This window comes from Hippoglossus stenolepis, chromosome 20, assembly GCF_022539355.2.
Source record: "Hippoglossus stenolepis isolate QCI-W04-F060 chromosome 20, HSTE1.2, whole genome shotgun sequence".
Lineage (NCBI taxonomy): Eukaryota > Metazoa > Chordata > Actinopteri > Pleuronectiformes > Pleuronectidae > Hippoglossus > Hippoglossus stenolepis.
Window position 1 is genome coordinate 2,293,022 of NC_061502.1, and position 24,193 is coordinate 2,317,214.

A 24,193-nucleotide genomic window follows, 5' to 3' on the forward strand; every position below is an offset into this window, starting at 1 on the left:
TCTCGTGTGTGCGTCTGTGGCTGGAGAGAGCGGCACCTCTGTCTCCTCTGTGATTGAATTTCTCCACTGGGTCGTTCATTGACTGTTTGTGCACAATGACAGCTTTTCATGAGGAGAAATGTTTTAATGCCCACGACGCAGGCACCGACCAGTTTTCTGTTCACGTACAAAAAGTAAACCGGCGAGCAACAGAAAATGTGAGTTGAATATGGCTTCATAAAAAAAGTTATCGGTGTCCTGTTAAAATGTAAAACTTCTGTGTCAACATTTGTTTAATGTTTGAGGTTATTTGTGAAAACCACAGGTTTATTTTTGGAAGATTTGGCCTGTAGGATTTATAATGATGCTGTGAGATGATTGTAGGTTATGTTGCTCATTAATGAACAGGACAGTTTTATGAAGACAATAGATTTTTATTTGTGTTTCAGGTGTTTTATTTACTGGAATAGCCAAAAACAGACATTAATCTCTAGACATTTTATGCATAACTACAGATGAAGTGTAACTTTATTGGTCCTGAAACCTTTTTCACAAAAAACAAAAACAAATCAAGCACGAAAACTCGCTGGTTCGTTTGAAACCAACACTTCATCTCAAAGCTGAACACACGGCTGTTTTTCTCAGGTCATTAATTCACTAAATAAAAATTCTCTAAATTGTAAATAATGCAAAATGTAAATTTACATTTGCCACAATTGAGGATTAGATTTGTTTCCACCCATAGAACCCTGTGATCGCAATGCAAGTTAAAAATCCCAAAACTTTAATACTCTGTCATAGGTCAAAGGTCATACTTGGTCATCTTAAAAAAAAAACCTGGTGTCGTTTATTTTCCCTTTTCCCTCGGAAGAGAATCGGACAGAGGCTTTTGGCTCCCGCTTTCTCCCTCGTGTTTATTTAGTGCCGGTGCTGCAGCATCACCGGGTCTATCTCCATGCAGCGGATCTGACTCCGTGCCCAGCGACCGGGCCAGTTACTTACAGTGGTGGGGAGGGGGGGGGGCAGGTAGGACAAAGGACAGTGAATATGCCTTTGTGGGGCAGAGGGAGCCGATCTGGGCCGAGTTCAGCCGGGCAACCTGAGAGCCGGCTTTGTCTCTGCATGCAGGCCGTCACTCAGCGCAGTTTCGGTTGAAGCCCGTCGGGAGGGGCGGCGGGCCGGCTGTGCTGCTACGAGCCTGAGAATACTCTTGTTGGACTCTACAGCTTTTTAGCACTGAAAACAGCTTTTATAAGACACTCCATAATAAATCATAGTTATGAAATTGATCCTAACAGAATGTTACGCGCAATGAGTTGTGGCAAACCATCTCTGAAATTGTTTCAAAAGCACCATGTGTATATATATATTTTTTTAAAACCCACAATTTCCACAAGCCCCGTAGAGATGGAGTCCCTGCTCGTCTCCCTCTCTGTGTTTAGCAGTCATTAATCTTCATCACTTAGCTGCTTCCGCAAGTTAACAGAATATAAAAATGAAAAGATGTGGCTCAGGAGGGCGTTCATTTAAAGGATCGGCACTTTCGTCACAGCGGTACTCATGAGCTAATACCGCCGTAAAAAGTATTCCACAGGACAAATATGTCTGGCGTTTGTGTTTGTCGAGTGCGAAGCGACACACCCAGTCGTGTGCTGCCGTCTGGTTCCCGTCACGTCCTGTCATTTGCTTTTTGTCTGGGCATAAAGAAGACATCAGGCGAGCTCATGGCAGACAGATGAGCGATGGAAGAGTTCACTGCTGATGACAGACATGCACGCACAAAAAAAAAAAAGCCAATACCCAGAACTACAGTCAGCCACTAAGCAGGCCATTGTTGTTTTTCCTCTTCCACATGCAGTGTGGCTGCAGGCCTGTCTGGAGTGCCTGGCCTGGGGTTTACTCATCACGAGCGCAGCTGCCAGCATCAGGCTGTCCCCTTGATTACAGGGCTGCCGCGGAGTCGACTGGGCGTTCCAGTCTTATCCCTTATCACCAGGTGCATTTGCTCCGACCGTGCGCGGCTCTGCGTCCACACATTTATGCGATTGACTCAGACCCGAACGCCCATTAAAAGGACTCGTATGCTTCTGCGCGTTAGGCCATTATCGACATCCAGTTTCTGTTCTCTCATGCGGAGTTGGGTGTTGCTAGGTGGAGGTTTGAAGCAGGCTTTTATTGGATCAGTGTGGGATTTAAAAAGTGTCTGAGTGTATATCTTATTCCTGGCAGCGTGAATGTGTTATTTTGATTCAACGGGCCATGAAGAGTCAATGCTTCATTGGAGATGTTCCTTCCTCCTCGTTTTGCAGCATTTATTTCCCCTCAAGTATCTTAAAGGCTGTTAACATAATCCTTCTCCATTTACTGTCATTATCACACACTGTATACTCTGTATTGTGGATGGGAGGCCATGGCAGGAAACAGGGCCGGAATGACCCGATCCTGTTGGCCATCTTCCTAATCCATGCAAATATCGCACAAACGTTTTATGTAGGCAATATTTAAAATCTTTAATCTCTTCAACTATTAGTTTGGTTGTTTTATACAAGTAACAACCAAAAATCCAAAGATTTTAGCCTCTTATACATATACATATACATATACATATACACATACACACGTATATATATATAACCCCAAAAATTGTACAAATAGTTATACAACACATACTGTATACAGATACATAGTCATATACCAAAACATGTACAAATGCCTACATTTACATATACAAAAACATACATATTTACATAAACATGTTGGCAACATAAACTTATAAATTTACATATACACACAAAAACAGGCATGTACATGTACATAAACGTGTAACGAATACAAATATTGGAGTCTGGAGTCACAGAGAGCTCTGTTTACTAAATGCAGACAGAACATCTCCAATGAGTTGCTGAAAACAACATGTTATTATGCTGCGTTCTTTTGCATCTGTCAAAGGCGTTCCAGAACGTTGTGTGAGCTTTGGGATCAATTGGATCCCAGAAATGTGTTTTCTTCTTTTTAACGTGCAGCCTCGGCGCTGTATCCTACTGGAGTTCTGTCACTCAGACGTAGACCTGGAAGCGATCAGGATCATTTAGCGGTTCCTTGATCAGAAGATGAAACCCCCCCCTTTTCCGTCGGCCTCTCAGGATCAGATGGACCCAATCTTTTTTTCTTTTTGTGTGAGAGGACCACAAAATCATCCTCCCTGCCCGACTCCATTTGATCTCCTACTGCGAATTTTTGTAACAAACAGAATAATAAAACACATCAGACTCAAGTGTGTGCAAGGTTTCTGTGCCTGAAAACCTGTGCACAAAATAGTTGTGATCTCATCTAGAATTGAATGAGTTTGAACTGAAGGGCCAGTGGAGCTGTGTTTTTTTTATTTATTTTGTATTTTATTTGTTTGTCTGTTTCTCGGTTGTCTCGGCTTATTTTTTACTGTGGGGATGGGGGCGATCCTCTCAGCGTGAGCGTGTGTTTGCACTTTTTGCAGAGTCGTCCCTCTTGATGTGATCGATGAGATTGTTTTCAGTCCGAAATATCAAAACATCAACCCATTCTGACCACACTCAGAATGCTGACACCTTATCTGGCGGCGCACCGAGCTTGTTGACAGATTCAAAGTGCTCAGCAACCCGACTCTGGCACTCGCGGGGGGAGGGCTGCACCTTCAGCACCTTCCACAGCTGTCCACAGCAGTTGAGCGGGGTCATTTCCAGTGCTTGTTGGACTTGTCTCCGACTCAGACTCTGATCTGATTTAACTGTACAGTGTCTTGGAGAGCTCCGGGCCTGCCCCAGATCTGTTGGCAATCAGCAGCGCGTTGGACTAGTCTGCTCTGTGCTAAATTACAGAGGCGGCTGGAGGGGCCCTGGATATGATTTCCCTGGGATGGAGCCTGTCCAAGACTGTGATTAAAGAGCATATGAGCACTGATTAATATGATCATCTTCCCTGATGACAGAGATATTCCTATAATAAATGGATGTTTACGATGCCAGACCTCAGTGATCATACTATGCACCCGCATTCTGCAAAATGGCGGTGGTGGGTTTAATTTGGAATTTTAATATTTCTCGTGTCGCGTGCCAAACATTAGATTTATTTCCTGATGATAAGGGAATGAGAGCGGTGTTAGGAGCAGCTGCCTCTGTGTGAAGCTGCAGATAAGTGTGACTATAGAGGTTGGAACCTCAAAATAATAGCAGAGCCTCAGGATTCCGACCCGGTGCGCGCGGCACAGTGCATTTTGTGAATTATCTCACTTATCAGTCCCCGGTGAGCTCAGATGTCCAATCACGGTTTCAGATTGGAGCGCAGGGCCCTCGGGCTGTGCTTTGACATTTAAGGGAAGCAGAGAGGTGGAAGGCCATTTGGCTGCTTAGCAGCCCCTGTAAATATCCACAGTCACCGCGCCGGGTTTGTGCCGTAATCGGCTCCGTGCCTTTTCACTCCATAGTCTTTGTTTTATTAAGATAAACGATAAAAGCCGCTGTGTATGCTCACGCGTATCTCTGCTTAGCCTGGTCATGTATTTGAAAAGACATGCCTTGCAGCTGCTTGTAGCAAAAAGGTCAGCGAGGCAGCGGATAAGCAAAGCCAAGCGTGCACATTATAACAAGTACCAGTGCTTTCATTTCTCATCTGGCCCGCGCCTATTTGTTTCACAGTGTATTCTGTCCGACAGTCCATGTGCTGAGCTGGAGTTAGATAGCATCATTACAACACAGCTCACCAGCAGAAGGGATTTGGACAAGCATGGCATGTTTTTATGACTTCATCAGGCTGCATAGGCAATACTGCACATTTCAGGAAATTCAGCAATTAAGGGCGAGGATATCAGGCGGGTGCATCAAGCAGCCCGGCACTTGGGGATTTACTCTGATTAAGTGGGTTCTGTTATTTCCAGCGACCTCCCGGAAACTAGTCTGCATCTCAAAGCGTTTAGGTCCGTCCCGCCACGCCACCTTGCATTACATCCTGCACACACATGCTGGCCTGCTGTGTGTTGTCACATTAATTATGATTGCCAGAGTAAGTCAACAAGTGTTCTTATTTGGCAGCCTGGGATGTTTTATCACAAACAACTGGGCCGCTTATGTGAACAGTTGAGCATTTTAAATTAAAAGGCTCAGTTTTATGTCTGTGGTAGATCTGCGGTTTTGGCTCAATCAAGCTGCAGTGCACATTTAGTTTATGTCCCATGTCATTGTTCTTGGAGTCATATTGCCGTTTCCCATCTGCCCAGCTGATCGCGACCTTCTACAACATGCCCTGGCTTCAGAAAGACCCAGGAGGAAATTACATTTCACACCTAGCTTTATTAAAGTAGGTGTCAGCTGATTGCCAGTGAACACATTTGCTTCACAGCTCATATATTTATGCTTTCTGTGGAAAAACTGTGAAAAGGGGAAAACATACATTTGAATAGAGAGCGAAGCCAGAGGGGAGGGTTGGCTTGGGTTGGCTGTAGCCGACATTGTGTGAGCACATGAGTCCCTGAGCACCTCAGAATTTGACTTGAGACGTTGGAGGGAGTCTGGCACGTTCCATAAGTTCATAATCAGCCCCTGTGGGTTTCTAAAAAAATATTTAATTTGAAGTGTATTGTTAATTTTCCTTACCACAAGAGGGCCCCATATTTGTCAGCAAAAACGTGGAAATTTATCTTATCATGAGTGATTTCAGGATATTTACCACTCGACCAATGACATGTGTTAACCGTCAGAGAATTAGCTGTACTGGTCAAATGGATTTCACTTCTATGGCTCTGCTTATACACAGCCCTTCAGGACTTATTCAGAAATTATTCAGGACTGCTTTATGACTAAACAGCAGTTTTACAGATTTGTTTTTGATGAATGATGGAAACATTGACTAGATTAGTTTAAAAAACTGCCTTTCCCATGAGGATATTTATTAATTTACTGTTTGTCATTTAAATGATCTATAATGCCACTGACTGAAAACCTTTAGCAAAATTTCCCACTGAGCACATTGTTGATCACAATTCTTAAAAAGGAAATTTACCTTGAGTATGTTGGACACCACAAGAACACCAATATTTTGACTACCTTATTTAGAATAAGACATTATTTTAATGATGGTATTTACATGAGTTGCAGAGCATAGTCTGATTATGACTCATTGCATCCGATGTTATTCTGCCAGTTTTAAAAGCCCAGCCGGAAATAGTTTATTGTACGACACTGATATATTCCATTTTGATGCTGTCTTGTTATTTCTGCAAACACTACAACTCATGTGTCAGAGAGGTTGCTAACTGCTGTATGTCGATGTCGCAGAAATGTCTATATAATACGACTGAGGTCAGAATACTCCACATGTCTTAATTTGATTATTTATTATTCGAGTATGACACGCAGTTTCTTTTTCAGACCGATGGCCTATAATCAGGTTAATATTGGAATAACGGTGTCCATGTATACATAGTGAAGATGAGCACAGTTGACATTTTGATGTTGGGTATCAGTATCAGTCTCCATTAGCTAGTTTTGGCTGGACTCTGAGTGTGATTCAAAATGACACACACAGCAACAGAAGACTTCATCCATGATCTTTCCAGCATTTAGAGTTTAAAACTCATGGAAATTGTTTGTATGTGTTTTGAGTCCCTCACCCCAGTAGGTAGACCTGCCCATTTGTGAAATTTCCACCCCCAAGTTGCATTTCCGTGCCCAGTGTGAACAGGCCCATCATTTCTCCGCCACTGGTATATGATTATGTAAATGTAGCCCACGGTACAATGGACTGGAAATGACTCTATTCTTGCCCTACATGAGGGAAAATAAATACGGCTATTGCAGAGCCAATTCTAGCTGACTTGAAGAAATCAGGGAGTGTGCTAAGAGCCACTGATGATAGGCTGCCAGCCCTGCTCCCTAATTTGGATACTGACACAGGAAAGCCGAGTGCTTCTTAAATAAGTCCCTGCTGGCTTAACAATTATGTAACACAGCTGACCAATGATTTCTGCGTCTGTTACAGTGCTGAATGGCATTTCGATGTCATACATGAGCATGCAGCGTGGAGCACCACTGCACGTTCAAATGAACTCACTGTCAGGAGGCATTGGAGGAGCAATCATGCACAGTGGTGCCTTGTGTATTCATGTCAGTGTAGCATGAATGCAATTTCCCCTCGCTGACCTTCCACTGCGATTCCGATTCCTGGCTTCACCGTTGCGAGCAGGGCTATACTTATGCTGTTAAGTGTGGGTGATGCACTCTGCAAATCACTAACCCAAAAAAAAGGGGGAAAAAAATGCTTTAACTTGCTTTGAGCGCTGGGAGAATTCAAGAAGGGATTCAATCAGCTGAAGAAATTCTTATGGACATCTAATGTGCTTCTTCTGTGGCCAAACACATCCCAGCATCAGTTGATTAGCACATTTCTGTCAGACCTCGCTGTTGACTGTTATTCTTAAGACATTTTTTGAGGGTGGGGGATTTGATACCTCTCTGCCGATCCGGGGAATTGATGTGAATGTATGATAGTGGGGTCCTTGAACTGGAAAATAATGAGGGGAATTCTGATGGCTGTGTTGAGCTGTCAGCGGGGAAAGCATCCGAGTTGTGTTAATAATCATCTCGTCACCTCTGGAGCTGTCAGCCCTACAGAACATGAAACATCCCAACCAGGTCCCCGTCAAATCAGGCCGTGCTAATTGCTTTCAAAAAAAGAGCCACCTCTGACCCGCCCTGCGTGGTCACCAAAGGTGTCCCTGCCATCGACCCGCATTGCTATGCAGCGAGCACTCCGTCCTCTGCCAGGCTCCGCTTTTTCACAGTTGGTTCAAGGGTATTCCATGCCCCTCGTCTGAAGTACTGATGAATTGGAATCATCAGAATGATACCGCCGTTCTTTGTTGGGGAGGACAAAGCCTTTGCTGTCTGTAGCCATTATAAAGGAATTACAATGACGGGCGTGAGTTTGGTTTCAAAAGAGATGGGGGCAGATTTAAGAATTTAGGAACAAAACACGTTGAGCTAAAACAGGCAACATTTTTGTAAAGATTGATATTGGACAATTCCCCTCTAGCAACACACAAGCCGTTTTCAGACGTGAACTCCTGAGGATGTTCGCAGAATTGGGTCTGGACTACAGAGGTTCACACATGAACACCGCAGCGGGAGGTCTTTCACTCAGACGCAATCACAACAGCACAGAAGTCTCTGGAGCGTTCAGGTGAGGGGCGGTGCAGACGGCAGAGGCAGGATGAAACCTAATAATTCTGCTGCAGAGATCACATGTTTTTATTTACAGCACATCGACACCGTTGTCGGCCCTCATCACCGAAAGCTCCCTCGACATCTTCGTCGGTGTTACAGCCACATTCCCCTCACAGTAAAGGAGTCTTGACCCTGTCCTCCTCCTGTTTGGGTCCAAGCAGAGGTGACCTGGCACCGCCTGGTAGTGGCAGGTGAACTGCAATGCCTCAATGCACTACACCTCCCCAGCATTACAGTTTAAAAAATGACCATTACAATAAATCAACACCTCCGTCAAACTAATTCATTAAAATTTGATCCTTATAATATACTGATAATTGCGAGCCTGTTGGCAGGTGTCATGGTAACCTCCTGAACTGGAGAATCGCTATTTTGACTGAACAGCTGGACTTAGGGGATGAGGTGGGTTTCATTCATCACTGCAGTCACATGTATTAAAGAAAATATGTGAAACTATATACAGGCTGTGAAAGGAAACAGAAAAAGTACTTCTGTTTGAAGAAGCACGATATAAAGTTATGTTGCCATATAGAGCTCTGGTGTACACATGGTGATCCTGTGCCAAGTTGTATTGCTGCAGCTTGTTTTGCAGGGAATCTTTATTTGAGGAGATGAAACAGTTGTAATCAGTGGCATTTGTTTTGCGTGGAGGTGTCACACCAGCCCTCACTCGAGTTTCTCGAGAACTACTCGTCCAAAATACTTCACAATTGACACTGCACTTGTTTGGGTCCTGAGTAAAACACAGAGGGTTGAAGTCTAAAGTTTGAATTGATAGACAGACATGATAAATATACAAATATATACATTATAATTAAATTCTCAAGGTACGTTGCCCAATGAGTGGGTGAATGGCCTTCAGAGGAAGTATAGGACAGTATGGCCATCTCCACAGTCAGACAGGTGCACAGTAGCTGGGGGGGGTAGATAACTTCCACCCACTCACACAAGCACATGCACATATTTGCTCCTGGTTTCACACAGGCATGTAAACACCCACTCACCCACACACACAAACATGCACAGGCGCTGCTCCAGCTGTAAAAAACAACTCAGCTGAAGTCACATGAAATTTGGCAAAGTGATTGCGCTGTCTTAAAATGTAAATTGCATCCTCGGTGCAAGGAGAGACAAGCGTTTCCCCCCCCGTGAGACGATTACACAGAGAGCGGGGCGACAAGGAGCAGGCGGCGGTTTGACACTGAAACACAGTGGCGGAAAGTGAAGGTGGGGGGTACACTTGCCTTTTAAATCCAGCGACCCATGAGCAATTCTCAACTCACGCGAGAAATTCCTCCACTTTCAACCTGAAATGGTTTTTCATTTAACCATGAGCACAACTTAACTAAACTGCCTGGCCTTGACTTTAAAAGGGAAATTGCATCAATTTTACACGTACAAGTCTGATTACTGTTCTTCTGTGGCCTCTGTGAGACTTTCCCAGTCTGAGAAAAGAGAAGAAAAAAAACTCCTGTTGATGTCATCGGGATTATCTTGGCTTGGGCTGGGAGAAATACCGGCGAGGGCGAGGAGATGCTCCTGGCTGCCACAACAAGTAGCCAGCACTTTGAGGCTATGAGGAGGAGGCCGCTCCTTAACCGCTCCTCCTGAGCTGCCAACGCTCAACATCAGTCACTTTCGACTCTGTTGGGGGAGTCACAACATCAAGTTGAAGTAATCTTGATTATGTCATACCTCGTTAGTGTCAGCCCAGCCCGGGACCAAACCGTCGCCAGGCTTTGCTTTTTTTCTTTCACCGGCTGCTGTGCAAAAAATATCCAGACTCCACTGAACTGTAAATGTTCAGCTCTGCTGCGATGAAACAGGAAACTGAATGGAGCCATACATGTATGTTCATGTCAACGTGCAAGATACTTGATATAACGGGGAGGAAAAGGAGGATTTTAAGTATGTTGACATAGATTTCTGATAAAGCCAGAACCGCACAGCCTTATGATGATAAACAAACTTTCATTGATTTGTGAAAGTTGTTTTACGTGTGTGTTTATGTGCCATTTGGGCCTCACAGGATGTTGTTTTAATTATTATTATTTCCTTAGAGACATAGCAATTTCTAACTCGAATTAAAAACCTGTTCAAATGAAAGAAAACTCTGAAAACACCCACCATCTTTTGCACCTCAACACAGATGGTTTCCGTAGGCGTTAACGTACACGAGCGCATCCTGAAAATAGGACTAATTCATTTATGGGTTTAAAGCATCGATACGGTCTGCGAGGCGAGCACGGAGGCGGAGAACGACGCTTATGTAATGAACTACCTCCTCTGTGCTTTTTGCCTCGGAGACGAATCAGGCAGCTGAGTGAAAGAAGAGGATATTAAAAAACGCACTGCCTAATGTATTCATAAGATATTCAAATGCAGCGCACGGCGGAGACGGGCTTCTGGATCAGTTAGCGGTAAAGGAGGTGCTTTTCAGGGTCACTAACACATTTTCTAATATTGCAAAATGAATGCACAAAATGCATTTATCCAAACAGTCTCTTTAAGACCTGCATAACAATTATACAGTTTCCAGCCCCGCAGGTCTGAGAGTGGCCTAATGTCAAATCAGTCATTAATGGCTGTCGCGCGGTGCCTTCCGAGTGAGACGGAGAGAGCCAGAGAAGCAGGTTCTTCCAGAGTGAGCACACCACTCTGGTCTTCGTTGGCAGCCCCTGAACAATGGAGAACGACTTCTTCCCCCGTTCTGAAAATCACCTTCCCCCGGAATGAGCCCCCTTTTTAGCCCGTGGAACAGCACGTCTGCTAATACTGTTCACTGATCTCATGATCTCTGTGGAAACACAGGGGCCCCGGCTGCCTGTCACCCATGGCGGGGCAAGGGAGGGAAGGAGGGGGCGGGCCACTGCTACTCCAGCTGCAGGCCAAAGGGGGGTAAATGGGGCAGATCTGGTGCCTGAGCCTGCGTCACACTCTTCAGAGAGCAAGCTCTGTGGGAAAGTAGCTCATCTCCGGCAATAACACTGCTGCCACTTGAATCAGTGAAGGCTGCTGCCGAATGAAATTGGAAAAAGAGCTAAATTATTAATTGAAGTGAAGTTCACTAATATCTCAGGATATCTGGAAATCCAGATCTGTCTCAGGGATCGTTGGTTTGAGACAGTACCGACCTGCTTATGGGGTCCAGCACATTTGGAACTTGCCCCTTGCTAGGGAATGAAAGTGAGGATATGTCAGGGTATTCAAAAGGCCACAGCTTGTCCATGGGTCCACACACTACAGCACCATGGGAAGTGCAGAAACCAGTGTCTTTGAAGCCTGTCCCATGTAAAGGAGTTCACTGTCACTGCTGCATGAAATGTCTCTTGTGAGTCCTCCAAGTTTATGGAAGTTAAATACTCAGTAGCTAGAGTTTGCCCCTTTCACTTCATAGTGATGTAATAACATTGGAGGGAATAAATATTAACATTTATAGGCTGGGGACAAAAAAAAAAGACAACAGGAACAAGTCCACAGTATGTTTTACCCATAGTAAGAAGCAAAACAGGAAAAAGTAAAAAAGAGAATTTGGATTTCACAATCAATTGGGATGAATCAATGTTTTTTATTTCTTTTTACATCTCTGTTAAAACAGCATGTGGATCCTTTTCTTTCTAACTAATTGACCTGAGAAAGAAGAGTGAAAGAAGTTCCAAAACCCTCGGGGGGAAGAGAAAGCAATGTATATCAATGAGTCCAAGAGTTCTGAACAGTGTAAATATATACCCTGAACTAGTGTCTCTTTATGCACATGCAGGGGAGAAAAATACATCTGCAGGGCATGAAAGCGAATGTCAGATTAAAGCAGTAAACACAGACAAGAGGCAACTTTTAGTGCCGATAAACCCCAACCAGAATTAGATGCTGGAAGAGAAAGGTCCGTATTTCAAGGACACGTTCTGGACGGGGGGAAGAGAGAGCAGCCAAATTGGATGGAGTTAAGCTGCAATAACTGCTTGTTATGACTCTGGAGAGAAAGCTCAATCGTCCCTTTGACCGGCCGCTGAGAAAGGAAACATTGTCTCTGTGTTTTGGGCGGATCACAGGAGGACATGTCACAACAGCACGTTTCTGACAAGGTCTCGGGTTGTCCGCTCTCGTGTGCCTCACTGTCAGGAATGCTGATGAGGCTTAATGAGCTTTTAATCCAGCCGGAGTTATTAGTGGCGGGCCATCTTAAAACAACCTGGGGTCAGGCTGCGTGAAGGCTGCGGAGGTCCACTCCCATTGGATCACCGAGCGCCGCACTTCAGCGCCTCAGTAGGTTGTGCTCGTCCGGGGGAGAAAGCACTTTTGTCTCCTGTTGGTTGTTGTTCAGTATCAAGGCAATTATAGGATATCGCTGTCTCTTGACTCGTGGTTAAGAGTGGGCAATTTCAGGTTTTGGAACATAGTACTCTGCCAAATGGTGTGTCAGTGGGTAAAAAGTAAGCTGGATGTTCCACCTCATCATTTGTAAGTTGCTCGAGATGAGATAATGAACTGAAGTCATGTGATTACTGTCATTTTAGGATCCCGATCTTCTTTGGTGCTAAGTCTTCATTCGTAATCTTTTCTTTTCATGTGAAAGCACTTTGCTGTGTCGTGACATGAAGCGGTTTCTACCTCGGAGTTCAAGCCGTTCCCGGGACAGCGTTTCAAACTTGCTAAGACATGTTAATTAATACGTTTAGCCCCCCGAGCGGCATGAGTCATCACGTTTTCACAGTGTGTTTACAGAAAAGATTCGGGGCTGTTTCGAGTGCAGATTTGCAGTAAGCATATCTTTTGAAAGCATAGTCTCCTCAGGGTGAGGTTTGCTAATCCAAAAAGCTTGCCATCTTTTTCCTCTCCGGGATCCTTAAGAATAGTGCTGGTACAAATGATGCTGATTACAATTAAGATAATGATGGTAATGACGTGAAGGTAATGGAATTTGTTCTAGAAGCAGCGAGCACAGCTGCGAAACAGTGATGCAGGGGCCAGATGCACCAACTGGTTTTTACTGAGCCTGGTTCTAACTGATAAGTCTTTGTTTAGACTAGTTTATAGAATTGACAGATTAAACCTTAAAGGGGAATTTCTGTGTTTTCTGACTTAAATCCCTAAATGCGGCTGTGTTGATATTTTCGTAATCGCTCCAATAGATCGTCTCTCCTGCTGCAACGGCACGACAGCAGTGGCTACAATGTAACTTATGGGGAAACTGTGACAGTCAACAAAAAGTCCAACTAAAAACTACCTTCATTTTACTAAATACTTACAAACTATTTGGTTCATGTAAACAGGTTGAAATATTGCCTCACTAGGCCTTTTCACTTTGTTATCAACAAGGTAGAATTAATACGAGCTGTGTCATTTTCAGTGACAAACACACACGATTCTACCTTTGCTTATTGCTGCATGTAGCATTTTAGCATCTCTGAGATCATAGTACATTTTATTGTATTTGTCTATTTTTAACTCTGTCTTCTTTGATTTGCATGGAAATGTAATTGTGGATTTACTAGTTCCGAGAGGAGTTAGCATTAGCGGTAAATGTGGTAGTATTAATAGCAGTAAGCTTAGCAAGAGCAGCAGCAGTAGCCGTGTTATAACCTCTGCCAAAGAAGTTAGCACAAAAATGCTCAGATCAAGAATGTGTTTCTCTTTCTTTGAGTTTTTCCAAATGTTTCTTTGATTTCACAGAGAATAATTTATGGGTCTTGGAAAAAAATCAAGCATATTTAGGGAACTGATATTTATGAATGTGTGCAATTTGGTGCCGATCCAATATCCGAGTGCCATTCTAGTAATGATTCGCGATGAAATCAGCAGTGTGGTCGCAGTAGCTGGTGCTGCAGCTGTGCTAGTACAATAGTTCTAACAGGTGTTTCTGCAGCAGTAGCAGCAGCTGCACTTGTTGTTGCAGCAGTAACATTAGGATGAGATCAAATGAATGACAATAACCATGCTTACACCCACATTTGTGTCATGTGATAAGATCAGTACAACCATTTACCTACAGCTAAAAAACATAACTTTGTATGGGAGCTGTTTTGCAAATCTAAATGTGATAGCACTTAATCTGGCAGCCAGACACTTACAATGAGTCATTCAAAGAGCCTTAGATAATTGGTGTGCATAAGACTGGTGTCACAGGGTTACAGGTACACCCCTCTCCCTCTAACAGGCTTTTTTTCAATAGCTCTGTCATCAGGGAGAGTAAATGCCTGCCTGTTCCGCTGGAAATGTTGGAATTAATCGAAGTGAATTGTCATTCATAATCTACATGTTGCAGTTTCCCACGGCCTAGGGTAACGCTATCTTCCGCTGTGTGCACTGTAATTGAAATTTCGATCAGGGGGGGCAAACATTTAGAAGCATCCCATGAATATTCATGCGCTCGTGAGTGTCTCTGAGCGCTTGTGGCCGGCTGTGTGCGTGTGCGCGTGTGTGTGTGTGTGTGTGTGTGTGTGCGTGTGTGTGTGCAGAGAGGCTCTGCCCTTCACTCACTGACATGTTCTTGTCTAAACAGCTCCATCCCAGGTCAGCGAGGTCATCAAGGAGAAGGTGCAGCAGCGCAGCATCCAGCTCTCCTGGCAGGAGCCGCAGCAGCCCAACGGCGTCATCACGGAATATGAAATCAAATACTATGAAAAAGTGAGTGTGCAGGAGATTTGTCTGTGCCTTTTGTTTCTCTCCGAACCCTTTTCCCTTCCATCTCTCCGTTCACACACACACACTTTTGCTGACTCTTCATTTTGTATTCCGTCTGCATGCCGCTGTGAGTGGAATTCACAAGATTCTGCAAGTACCGTCCTCGTCTCGTAATTGCAATAATGAATGAGATGCTCATAAGATTTTAATCAGGCTATAGTCCTCCACAGCCACCCCCACGCTCAGGTTAGCACACGCACAATCCGCGGCTGCTGCACTGCCAGAATTAGCAATCTCTCCTCTCCCCTCCGACATAGATTATAGCACTGCTTCCCCGTGTTTCAAGTTCGAACACATCAGCTCTTTACAGCAAGGTTTAATGGAGCGAATTTAACCCAGCAAATCACAAGCAGGGCGATGCCAGTCCTGCTGGCCACAGCCTCTCGCACACACTGACAAATCAGTCTCCTGTGTCACACACTGTGGCTGTGGTCCGCCCAGCTGTAAAAGTGGAAAATTGGAAACAACGACTACACCCCTAACAGACCCTGGCATTCCATTTGGGCTCTGAGCCGAGCAAAGCGTTTACAGTTCAACAACAAAGTACACAATGCGTGTGGCCTGTGCATCCAAATGGATTCCTTTATGGAGGCGATATTTTCCTACGTGCTTATGTCCTTTATGTGGCCGGGCATCTAATGGTAATACAAAATAGGAGGTTTTCTGCAATCTACAGTGAGTATCAAGCATAATGAGAAAAAAATGTAAATGTAATTTCATACATCGACATCATAAATCTCGAATATGTGATTGAAAGGTTGGGAGGTATAGATTATAGCTATTTTCAGCATAATGTAGATTTCCACAGTAAGTATTCTTTCACAGAAATCCTGGTTTCCTTTTAGCTAATCAATTCCAACTGATTGAACTTTTTGTTTTCATTTGAATCTGTTGTCAACACACCTTTCTTCCTAAAATCAATCAAGAAAAGGTGCCACTTAAAAAGCCACTGGGAGTGTTTCGATATTTAACATCTATCCAGGAAACCTTACCTCTCACTGATTTTTAAAAGAACCAGCAAAGTAGGAGCAACTGGAATTAAATAGGGAATGAAAACAGTAACTCAGCGTGGCAGTGACATGACTCTCCTGTCGTGCAGGTGAAATTAGTGCTGTAGAAATGCATGTAGATATACTGCACGTTATGCTTTATTCATCACAGCAAGTGAACACAGGGGAAGCGTTCAGGGTGCATCCACAGCAAATTACAGCAGCAGCAGAAAACATAGGTGCGTCTCACTGAAGTTTGAATAATTCCACTGAAACAGGGAACATTTGGAAGAAAAGCCCGTCTCCTGTTAAAGCTTGTCTGCAGCTGCCATAGATAAAGTATTAATCAGCTTTGCACTATTTTAGATGATACAGTATACAGACTGAATGATACAATGGACACTGTTAAGCCACACACATTCCATTTACAAAGTGCGGGTAATTACATCCTCTGAAGTCTATCTGCTGTATATTTGAAAGACGTCGAGATAAAAACACTTCAATAGGACTCAATTATTAGCTGGAGGTTCGCAGCAGTTTGGTGTTTGTTTGTTTTTCTGCCTAGCATCATTTGGGAATAACACAATGATTTATTCACAGGATCAGAAGGATAAGATTTACTCCACGGTGAGGTCCAAGTCCACATCGGCCACAGTGAACAACCTGAAGCCCAGCACGGCCTACGTGTTCCAGATCCGGGCCTTCACTCAGGCGGGTTATGGGACCTTCGGCCCCAGACTGGAGATAACCACCAAGGAGGAGGCCACAGGTAGGGGGCTACACAGAGGCTAAATATGCAGGGACACACACTTTTTCATTTGCCGCCGCTGCTGCTACAGTTTTGCAGTATATGCGTCATGTGTGGCAGGGATGTAAACAGATATGTTCCACTATGAGCAGATGTAAACAGCATCCGGCATCTGTGTTGTGATGTTCAGTTCAGATCCAGATGTTTCGTACGGTTTGTCCTCAATGACCTTCCATTAGGTTTCAGGTTTTTTGAGCCCGTGCAGAAAGAAAACCACTTGTGATTTTCATCTTAGGATCTGATGTGATCCAACTGCAAAATCGGACTCTAGTTCAGAGACACAGTTTCGATGCAGTGTAGCAATGTCCCGCTTTAAAGTCCGCGTGACCCTTAATGTATCGTATGTTTCATCGACAGCCTTTCTGCTGAGTACTCGTTGCCGAAAAAAGAGATCAATGTGTTTCTTTTTCCACTCTCACCAGTCAAAATCAATTTAATGTCATACTCAGTCCAGCCATCTTTTTCATTGATTTTGTGTCAGGTGTGTTTCATTCATTTCACATGGCTGCAAAAAGAACCTAATGTTTGCATACGTGATCCAACCCAATGTGTTGGAAGCAAATGGATGCAACAAAGACGAGTCTATGATCTGCTCGCGCTGTTAGGGAGTAAAACTGGTGAGAATTAGCTGTGAGAACCGATGCGTCGTTGTAATTCTGTCTCACTTGTGCTTTTCATTCCGTCGCGTTTCACCTCGCCCCACTTTTCCTCGCGAGCTTGCCCCTTGACCGCAGCAGTATATCAGCACATCACTCTGGAAAAACCACCTGTTAATGTCTCCCACTCATTACAGTAACAGCCCAGGGAAATTATTTTCTTTGAAGCAAAGGAAACACAAATTGCTTTGACTTTATGCTGAGAAGACATCATGGGAAAAATCTCGAAAGCATAAGGACAAGCTACTGTGGCGTCGTGAGGATAAACTCATTTAAAGCTAATCAGTTACATCAGCTCTATAGTCTCAGTGTGATACTGTGAGGCTCACTAGCCTTATATATATATAGATACTGTAAACACGGACACATCTGGTAAGGCCGAGGAGTTATGACTGTCAAAGTTCAGACTACAATAAAGGAGGTGCTATTCCTCCCTTTCTTAAATGTTTTGGTAATAACATGACATGTGCTACGTTAGAAGGATATCGACATTATGCTTGTTCACGTTCTTACCCAGACCAAGATGAGAAGACTCACAGTCTCATATATGTGTGCTGTAATCAGGACACAGTAGCCATTGCATGAGGGGAAGTCAGTGTGATATATATGTTCAATAATTTAGTATGGCCATCAAACGATGTTATAAAAATTGAATTGGCCCTTGATAGGGAAAAGGTTCTGCACCCTTGCTATAGGCTAAACTCTTCAGTGTAAATTATAGAGGATGTAGGCAACCGGTGAACAAGGGAATGATTCACAGCCCAACACTCTGGGGTGTTGTGCACAGTCACCGTGCTCAGCTGGTGGTTGCCAAGAAAGAGTTCCTGATTCCAACTCCTTCTCAAACCACAGAATGTTGTTTTAACATGTTCTGTTCATGTGGGACTCAAACAAATTGCTCATACACTGTTAATTACTAAGATTTACAGGCTGTATATGGTTTTTTGTTTTTCTTCACTCAGCACAGAACCAGGCTGTTTATAATACTTAGTAACAGCAAATGTTAGTAAGTTGTCTGCAGTCACAAATGTCAAGGATTCATTAATGCAGAGTTTGGTACAAATGTAATCGAGTGGATAATGAATAGGATTTGCTCCCCTATTAGTCACCTTTTTAATCCGTTTTTCTTTAGTGCAGAGGCCCACCATTCCAACCTGCCCACCATACTGCCCCACCCCCTCACAGCCAACAGTTCTGCACAAAAGGACACATTAATTACTCATACCACACGCAGAGTGTGCCCTGTAACAAGGTTATAGTTTGCAGTCTAGTCAAAGTGTCCTTGACCAGCACAGGGAACCAGCAGCCTCCTCCGTGAGAGCCTCAAGAGTGAAACCTGCTCGCGTGACTGTGACAGTTGAGTCCTCGCACTTCCTCCCAAAATAGACAGTTGGTGAAACATTGAAGGTTGATTGAGTAACAGCTGATCAAATGTCACCAGGTTTTTCATCCCCACTCCTCAGACAGACAACAACAACAAAAAAAAATCATTATCTTCCCAAGTATTTCCTTCGCCTCAGATCCACTCGATTTAAAATGCATGAATTTCCCCCCCCCCCACATACACCGCTTGCGTTGACTTTCTACGGCGAGCCGTTCTTCTGAGCAATCGGCAGCGTGTCAATGCAAACAATCTGAGCACTATGAGAGCTCTGAATGGGAAACAATCCAACCTGAATGTGTCTTTGTTTGAGATGAAGGGCATCGCCGTTGCCGTCTGGGACTATTAAGCCCACTTTCTGAAACAGTAGAGCCGTGTGTATAAGGACGGCTCAAAAATAGAAGCGTCCCTCCTCCACTCTCCGAGGGAAGGAGAGGAAGGCGGGGGCGGGGGGGGTTATCAATCTCCATGCTGCTCATTGGGCTCAATTATGCCCTGCAGATTTTGCTCTTTGATGTGCTGACGTTCACACTGTGCATTTCTGTCTTTCTGCATGTCTGTCCGTGTCATCAGCTGCGATTGTCTCCAGCGAGCAGAACCCCGTCATCATCATAGCAGTGGTGGCCGTGGCGGGAACCATCATCCTGGTGTTCATGGTGTTCGGCTTCATCATCGGGAGAAGGTACGCTCTCGCGGGCCCCATTGACTCTCCGCTCCTGTGAGTCTGCGCTTGTCAATTAGCCTTTCTGTCACTCACAGGCCTCCACGTCTGTGGCGTCGTCACGTGCACACACACACATGCACACACGTGCACCCATCATCTCGTGGCATGCTGTGCTAATGGGTTGTGATGCATCTGTTTTGTTTTTTTTTCCTCCAGCCCCAACCACATTTTAAAGCTGTTTTTGCAGAACCATTATGAGGCAAGAAGTCCTGTGTGACTGAGAGAACCTGAGGGCAGGATGGAGTGTGGCACTGATCACAAAGCACCCTGCCCATTGTCATTAGCACCATTCCCTCTCATCTGTGTTTTCATCTGCACGAATGGCATTTCATCAGAGCTTGTTTTAAGGGTGGATCCTCCAGATGCCCCAGATGCCTCCTCTTGGGACACATTTTGTGTCAAAGAATTGTCTGTCTTCTTCTCAGAGGCATGACTTAGTCAAAACAGCTTGTACAGATGTTGTACACATCCCTCTAGAATCAGTATTAGCACTATCTGTGTAGAGATGATCTAAAAACAGAAGATCAACTGGAGCTTAAAGCAGATAATGCCGACCATTTCTCCCAAAAATACCAGTCAATAACGTCTTAATTTAGGCTGTGTTGAGCCATATAAACTATATACAACTATATACAATACTTTTCAAAGTAAGGTTTATCAAAATCTAATATTTGCTCTAAATGGGGCTCCTGCTTGGCATGCATCCCAAAACTCTCGGTAAATTCCCAGTTCAAGAATTTCTTTATTTGATATTCTCAGTTTTCATCTACATTGAAACTCTCACATCTGAAACTAACCCTGACCCCTTAATTGTCACAGAACCCATAATTTTTGCTCAGCAATAATTACGTTCCACACACCATGAGCTCCGCCTGTAGCGGCGTTTTTAACCTTGAATGTCATAGTTGACGTCTCTCATTAAAGGATAATTGTTGTATTTTGCAACCTGGTGTATTTCCCATAAATGTGACTCTGCAGGTTGTTCTAACTTTGCCACCTCTGTCGTTGGGATTTAGGGAAACAAAGGCTTGCTGCATATATAGGTGCTGTTGGCATTTTTTTTTTGTATCATTTCAAATACTTTTCAAATCCTACTTACTGTCTGATTCTGAACAAATGTGATCACAGACTGTAGCTGCCCATAAAGGCCATTATGCTGACGGATCTACATCTGGGGCTGGGGCTGACCTAACCTGATCCACACACAGTTAATGTGTAGGTTACAAGTTTCACTGCAGTTGTACTGTCCTTGAAGGGAACTGAGGAAAACTTCTGTAGAAAAAGCTAAAAGCAATGGTGGATTTCGCCGTGGACCAGTAAGAGGATGAGTCATTTCACAGTGATGGTTTATCGTATTTATATGAAAAGTAGAAAAACAGATGAGGGGATAAACCAAACCGTCCTCAGAGAAAACATGCCTCAAAAAGCTGCTTGTGTTCCTGCGGTTGCTGTTCTCCACAGTCGACTGAGGAGGAGAAGTGCTGCTGCAGAGAGTGAGAAATGTTGTTGACTGTAACTCCAGCAGTGAGTCCACAAGAGATGCTTTTGCAGTGCTCACCAACATTGTCGTCGCTAAGGCTTTTATTTCCTCTCCCGAAAAGCGGCTGAGGAAAATACAGAGGCCGTATGAACGAACCGATGGAAATTATAACAAATATAACACGTTAAGTGCTGTAACAGCAGCAACAAACACTAGCATCTGGTTGTATTCCTGAAAATACTCATTGTGTTGGATAATTAGCCCCAGTTAAAAAAGATAAATCCCCAAATAAAAGGAATGTGACAGCTCAGAGCGGAGTTAAAGGGTGATTAGCTCGACCAGCAAACCAGATCTTTTATGTGGATCCATACGAGTTTGAGCTTGACGACCGAACCCAGCAGCTACAGTCTGTGTTTACTTTTGGTCACGAGTGTTTGAGATGAATCAAGTTAATTTGGAAAGCTGTAGGAGGCTCGCTCGATTACCCACAAGTCCTTGTTTCCCCCCGGTTTTCTACAACTGATGTGGCAAATGCAAAGCATGTATGGAAAACACACCATGATTAGCCTTAAAGGGCATCAAGTTTCAGATCATACACTCTGTAGTTATTTTATATGACAAACAAAAAAACACAATGTGTGTGTGTGTGTGTGTGTGTGTGTGTGTGTGTGTGTGTGTGTGTGTGTGTGTTGTCTTTATCTATAAAAACTGAAGAAAAAATTATAGTGATAATTATTATTATCATCACCATTTGGTGGGGAGAATAAGTAGGGAATTTCAAGAAAATATATTATGATACTAATAATTTATAGTGATAATAACATAACAATATTAATAATCGAACCAATATGATGATGATAATAATCATAATAATCATAATCGTAATTGTAAAACAACAATAATCTAAACAAAAAAATATTATTGGGAAAAAAAGAAAGAGAACAAATAATTGTATTGATAATGTATTGTGTATTAATAACAATACGTCTCGCCACCAATATTATTTATAATTACATTAAATTGTTAATCATTTTTAAAAAATTACATTAATGTCAGTTGATGTCATTTCTTAGTAGTCTAACCTATTCTCAAGATCAAAAGAGAAAAAGAACAGCCCGACATGCTGAGTTAATACATGTAGTCCCAGTGGCTGTAAGCGCAGGCAGTACAAACAGGATGGGGCTGTAAGAGTTAAGAATGCAGCATGAACACATGCTTTTCTTTCTTCTTTTCTTCATCCACAGTAAGTGCATATCCACCACGTGCGTCTCGCCACCTGCTCGAGGGAACCTTCAACACATTGATATTATAAATTCATATTAAAAGACATGTTGAACGGCCCTTTGCAGTTGATGTGTTGCATGATGAGATACTCGAGCTACTTTCCCAGGCTGCGGCTGCTGGGTTCGCAGCCTCTCGCTGCTCAGCTGGGTGTCTTAAGAGATTTGTCATGCACAGCGTTAGTTGCCACATTAAAATTCTTGTAATTTAGGGCGTTTATTTCTCCCGCACCAATCAGTTGATTTTTGCCACTCTCTTCCTCTCCCCCCCTCCACGCAGGCACTGCGGGTACAGCAAAGCGGATCAGGAGGGAGATGAGGAGCTCTACTTCCAGTGTGAGTGCCTGCATTCATCAGCCCAAACACACACACACACACACACACACACACACACACACACACACACACACACACACACACAGGTATGTGTCTATGTATAAGTATGTGTCCACACACACAGAGAGGGAGGGTGCCTTTAAACCCGTTAGCACCCACAGGCATGACTGTTTTATCCCAGTTCATTTGATTTGAGTTGAAGCCGGAAACAATCCGGCCCGACATCTGCTGCTGATTGGCTGGATTCAGTCCGTGGAGATGAAGAAGTCAGGAAACTACAAAGACATGAATGTGACAAGCCGTCAGGGAGGCAGTAGAGGGCTGACCCATGAGGAAGGAGCGTTCTCTTAAAAATGTAAAAGCCATAACTTGGCTGGTTTTTAGCGAGTGACAGAGTTTATGGTGTACACTGCTTCCAGGCAGCTTCTATCAGTAAGAGGGGTTTTTTTTAAACACTCATGCACCACCCCTAATGATGCCCCTGGAGAGACAGCTTCCCCGAGTGGTGCCGTAATGATCCACGCTGTAGGCAAACTGCTGATTTGGAAACAAAGGGTCAGGGGTGTCACGAGGCGTACAGCTCGAGCAGAGGCAGCACTGGCGAGCCCAGGTTGGCCACTGCTAAGTGTCTGACAGATCCACCTCGGCGGCTCACCACGGGCCACATCTGCTGAGGAAGGAGAGAAAGACAGGAAAAGAAAACGGAGAAAACACAAACAAGATGAGTGTCGGGCTTAATGGAGGGACCTGCCATGCAATGTCAAATGACGAGACGCTGCCGGGGCGACAGAGGCTAGATAGCGCGCGCGTTCAACATATGGACACAATTTGTCTGCCGTGTCGCGGCGAGGAAGTCGTGATAAGACGTCTCCTATCAGATCCGCTGACATCTGGAATGGACAAAGCAATTATGGGAGCAAGTGGAGTGAAATCTCTCCTCGCCACAGCGGGATACATTTGTTCTATTTACGCTGTCGGCTCGGCCACCATCACGTCTCTGCTATATACAGAGGATCGGTTTCTTCCCAGCTCGCTCTCCGGTTGTGCTGTTTTGTCCACTGTTTATCCAATGTGCTCCGGCTGCACTCTTTTCTCTGTGCTCATTAAAGTTTAAAGTTGACAGGTTATATTGTTATCAGTGAAATTTTAAACGCACAGTGTAATAGGACCCATGGGTTGTATGTTCAGTAAATAGTGCATAATACTGTAATTTGCTGTTAATTTGGGGAACTGTGCAAAATGTTAACCCCCACTTAACCGTCTCTGGCCTTTATCTAACCTTGTTGGTTTTTTCCTTCTTTTTTGCAAACTGCTTCCCACTCTCACCTCATGGATATTCATGAACCAGTCCCATATCAGTGTTGTTTGAAATTGCATGGATTTCATTTTTTTGAAAAAAAAGAAAAGTCCTAAATGCCTCGCCTGAGGCATCAGTCAGGCAAAATAATTAAAATACAGTCCCTCATTCCTGCACAAAATCTCATTTAGTTTCATTTAGTTACTTCATGAGAGATAATGCAGCATCTGTAGTGAACAGACCTCTGTCCTTTATTACCTTATCTGTCACCAGTGTTCAATTCTAGCGTCATTGTCAGATTATAATTACTTATTGTCATCTTTAAATCAA

General features: G+C 43.8%; 1 protein-coding gene across 4 annotated transcripts in view; it reads left to right on the top strand.

Annotated features, from left to right (window-relative positions):
• The window catches only part of epha7 (eph receptor A7), an 86,206-nt gene that overhangs the window by 48,770 nt on the left and 13,243 nt on the right, over window positions 1-24,193 (top strand). For all 4 annotated transcript variants that reach the window (XM_035143506.2, XM_035143509.2, XM_035143508.2 and 1 more), the window contains exons 6-9: window positions 14,731-14,855; window positions 16,502-16,670; window positions 19,320-19,428; window positions 22,511-22,566. In XM_035143506.2, coding sequence (XP_034999397.1) covers window positions 14,731-14,855; window positions 16,502-16,670; window positions 19,320-19,428; window positions 22,511-22,566 — 459 coding nt within the window. The remainder of the gene's footprint in view (window positions 1-14,730; window positions 14,856-16,501; window positions 16,671-19,319; window positions 19,429-22,510; window positions 22,567-24,193) is intronic.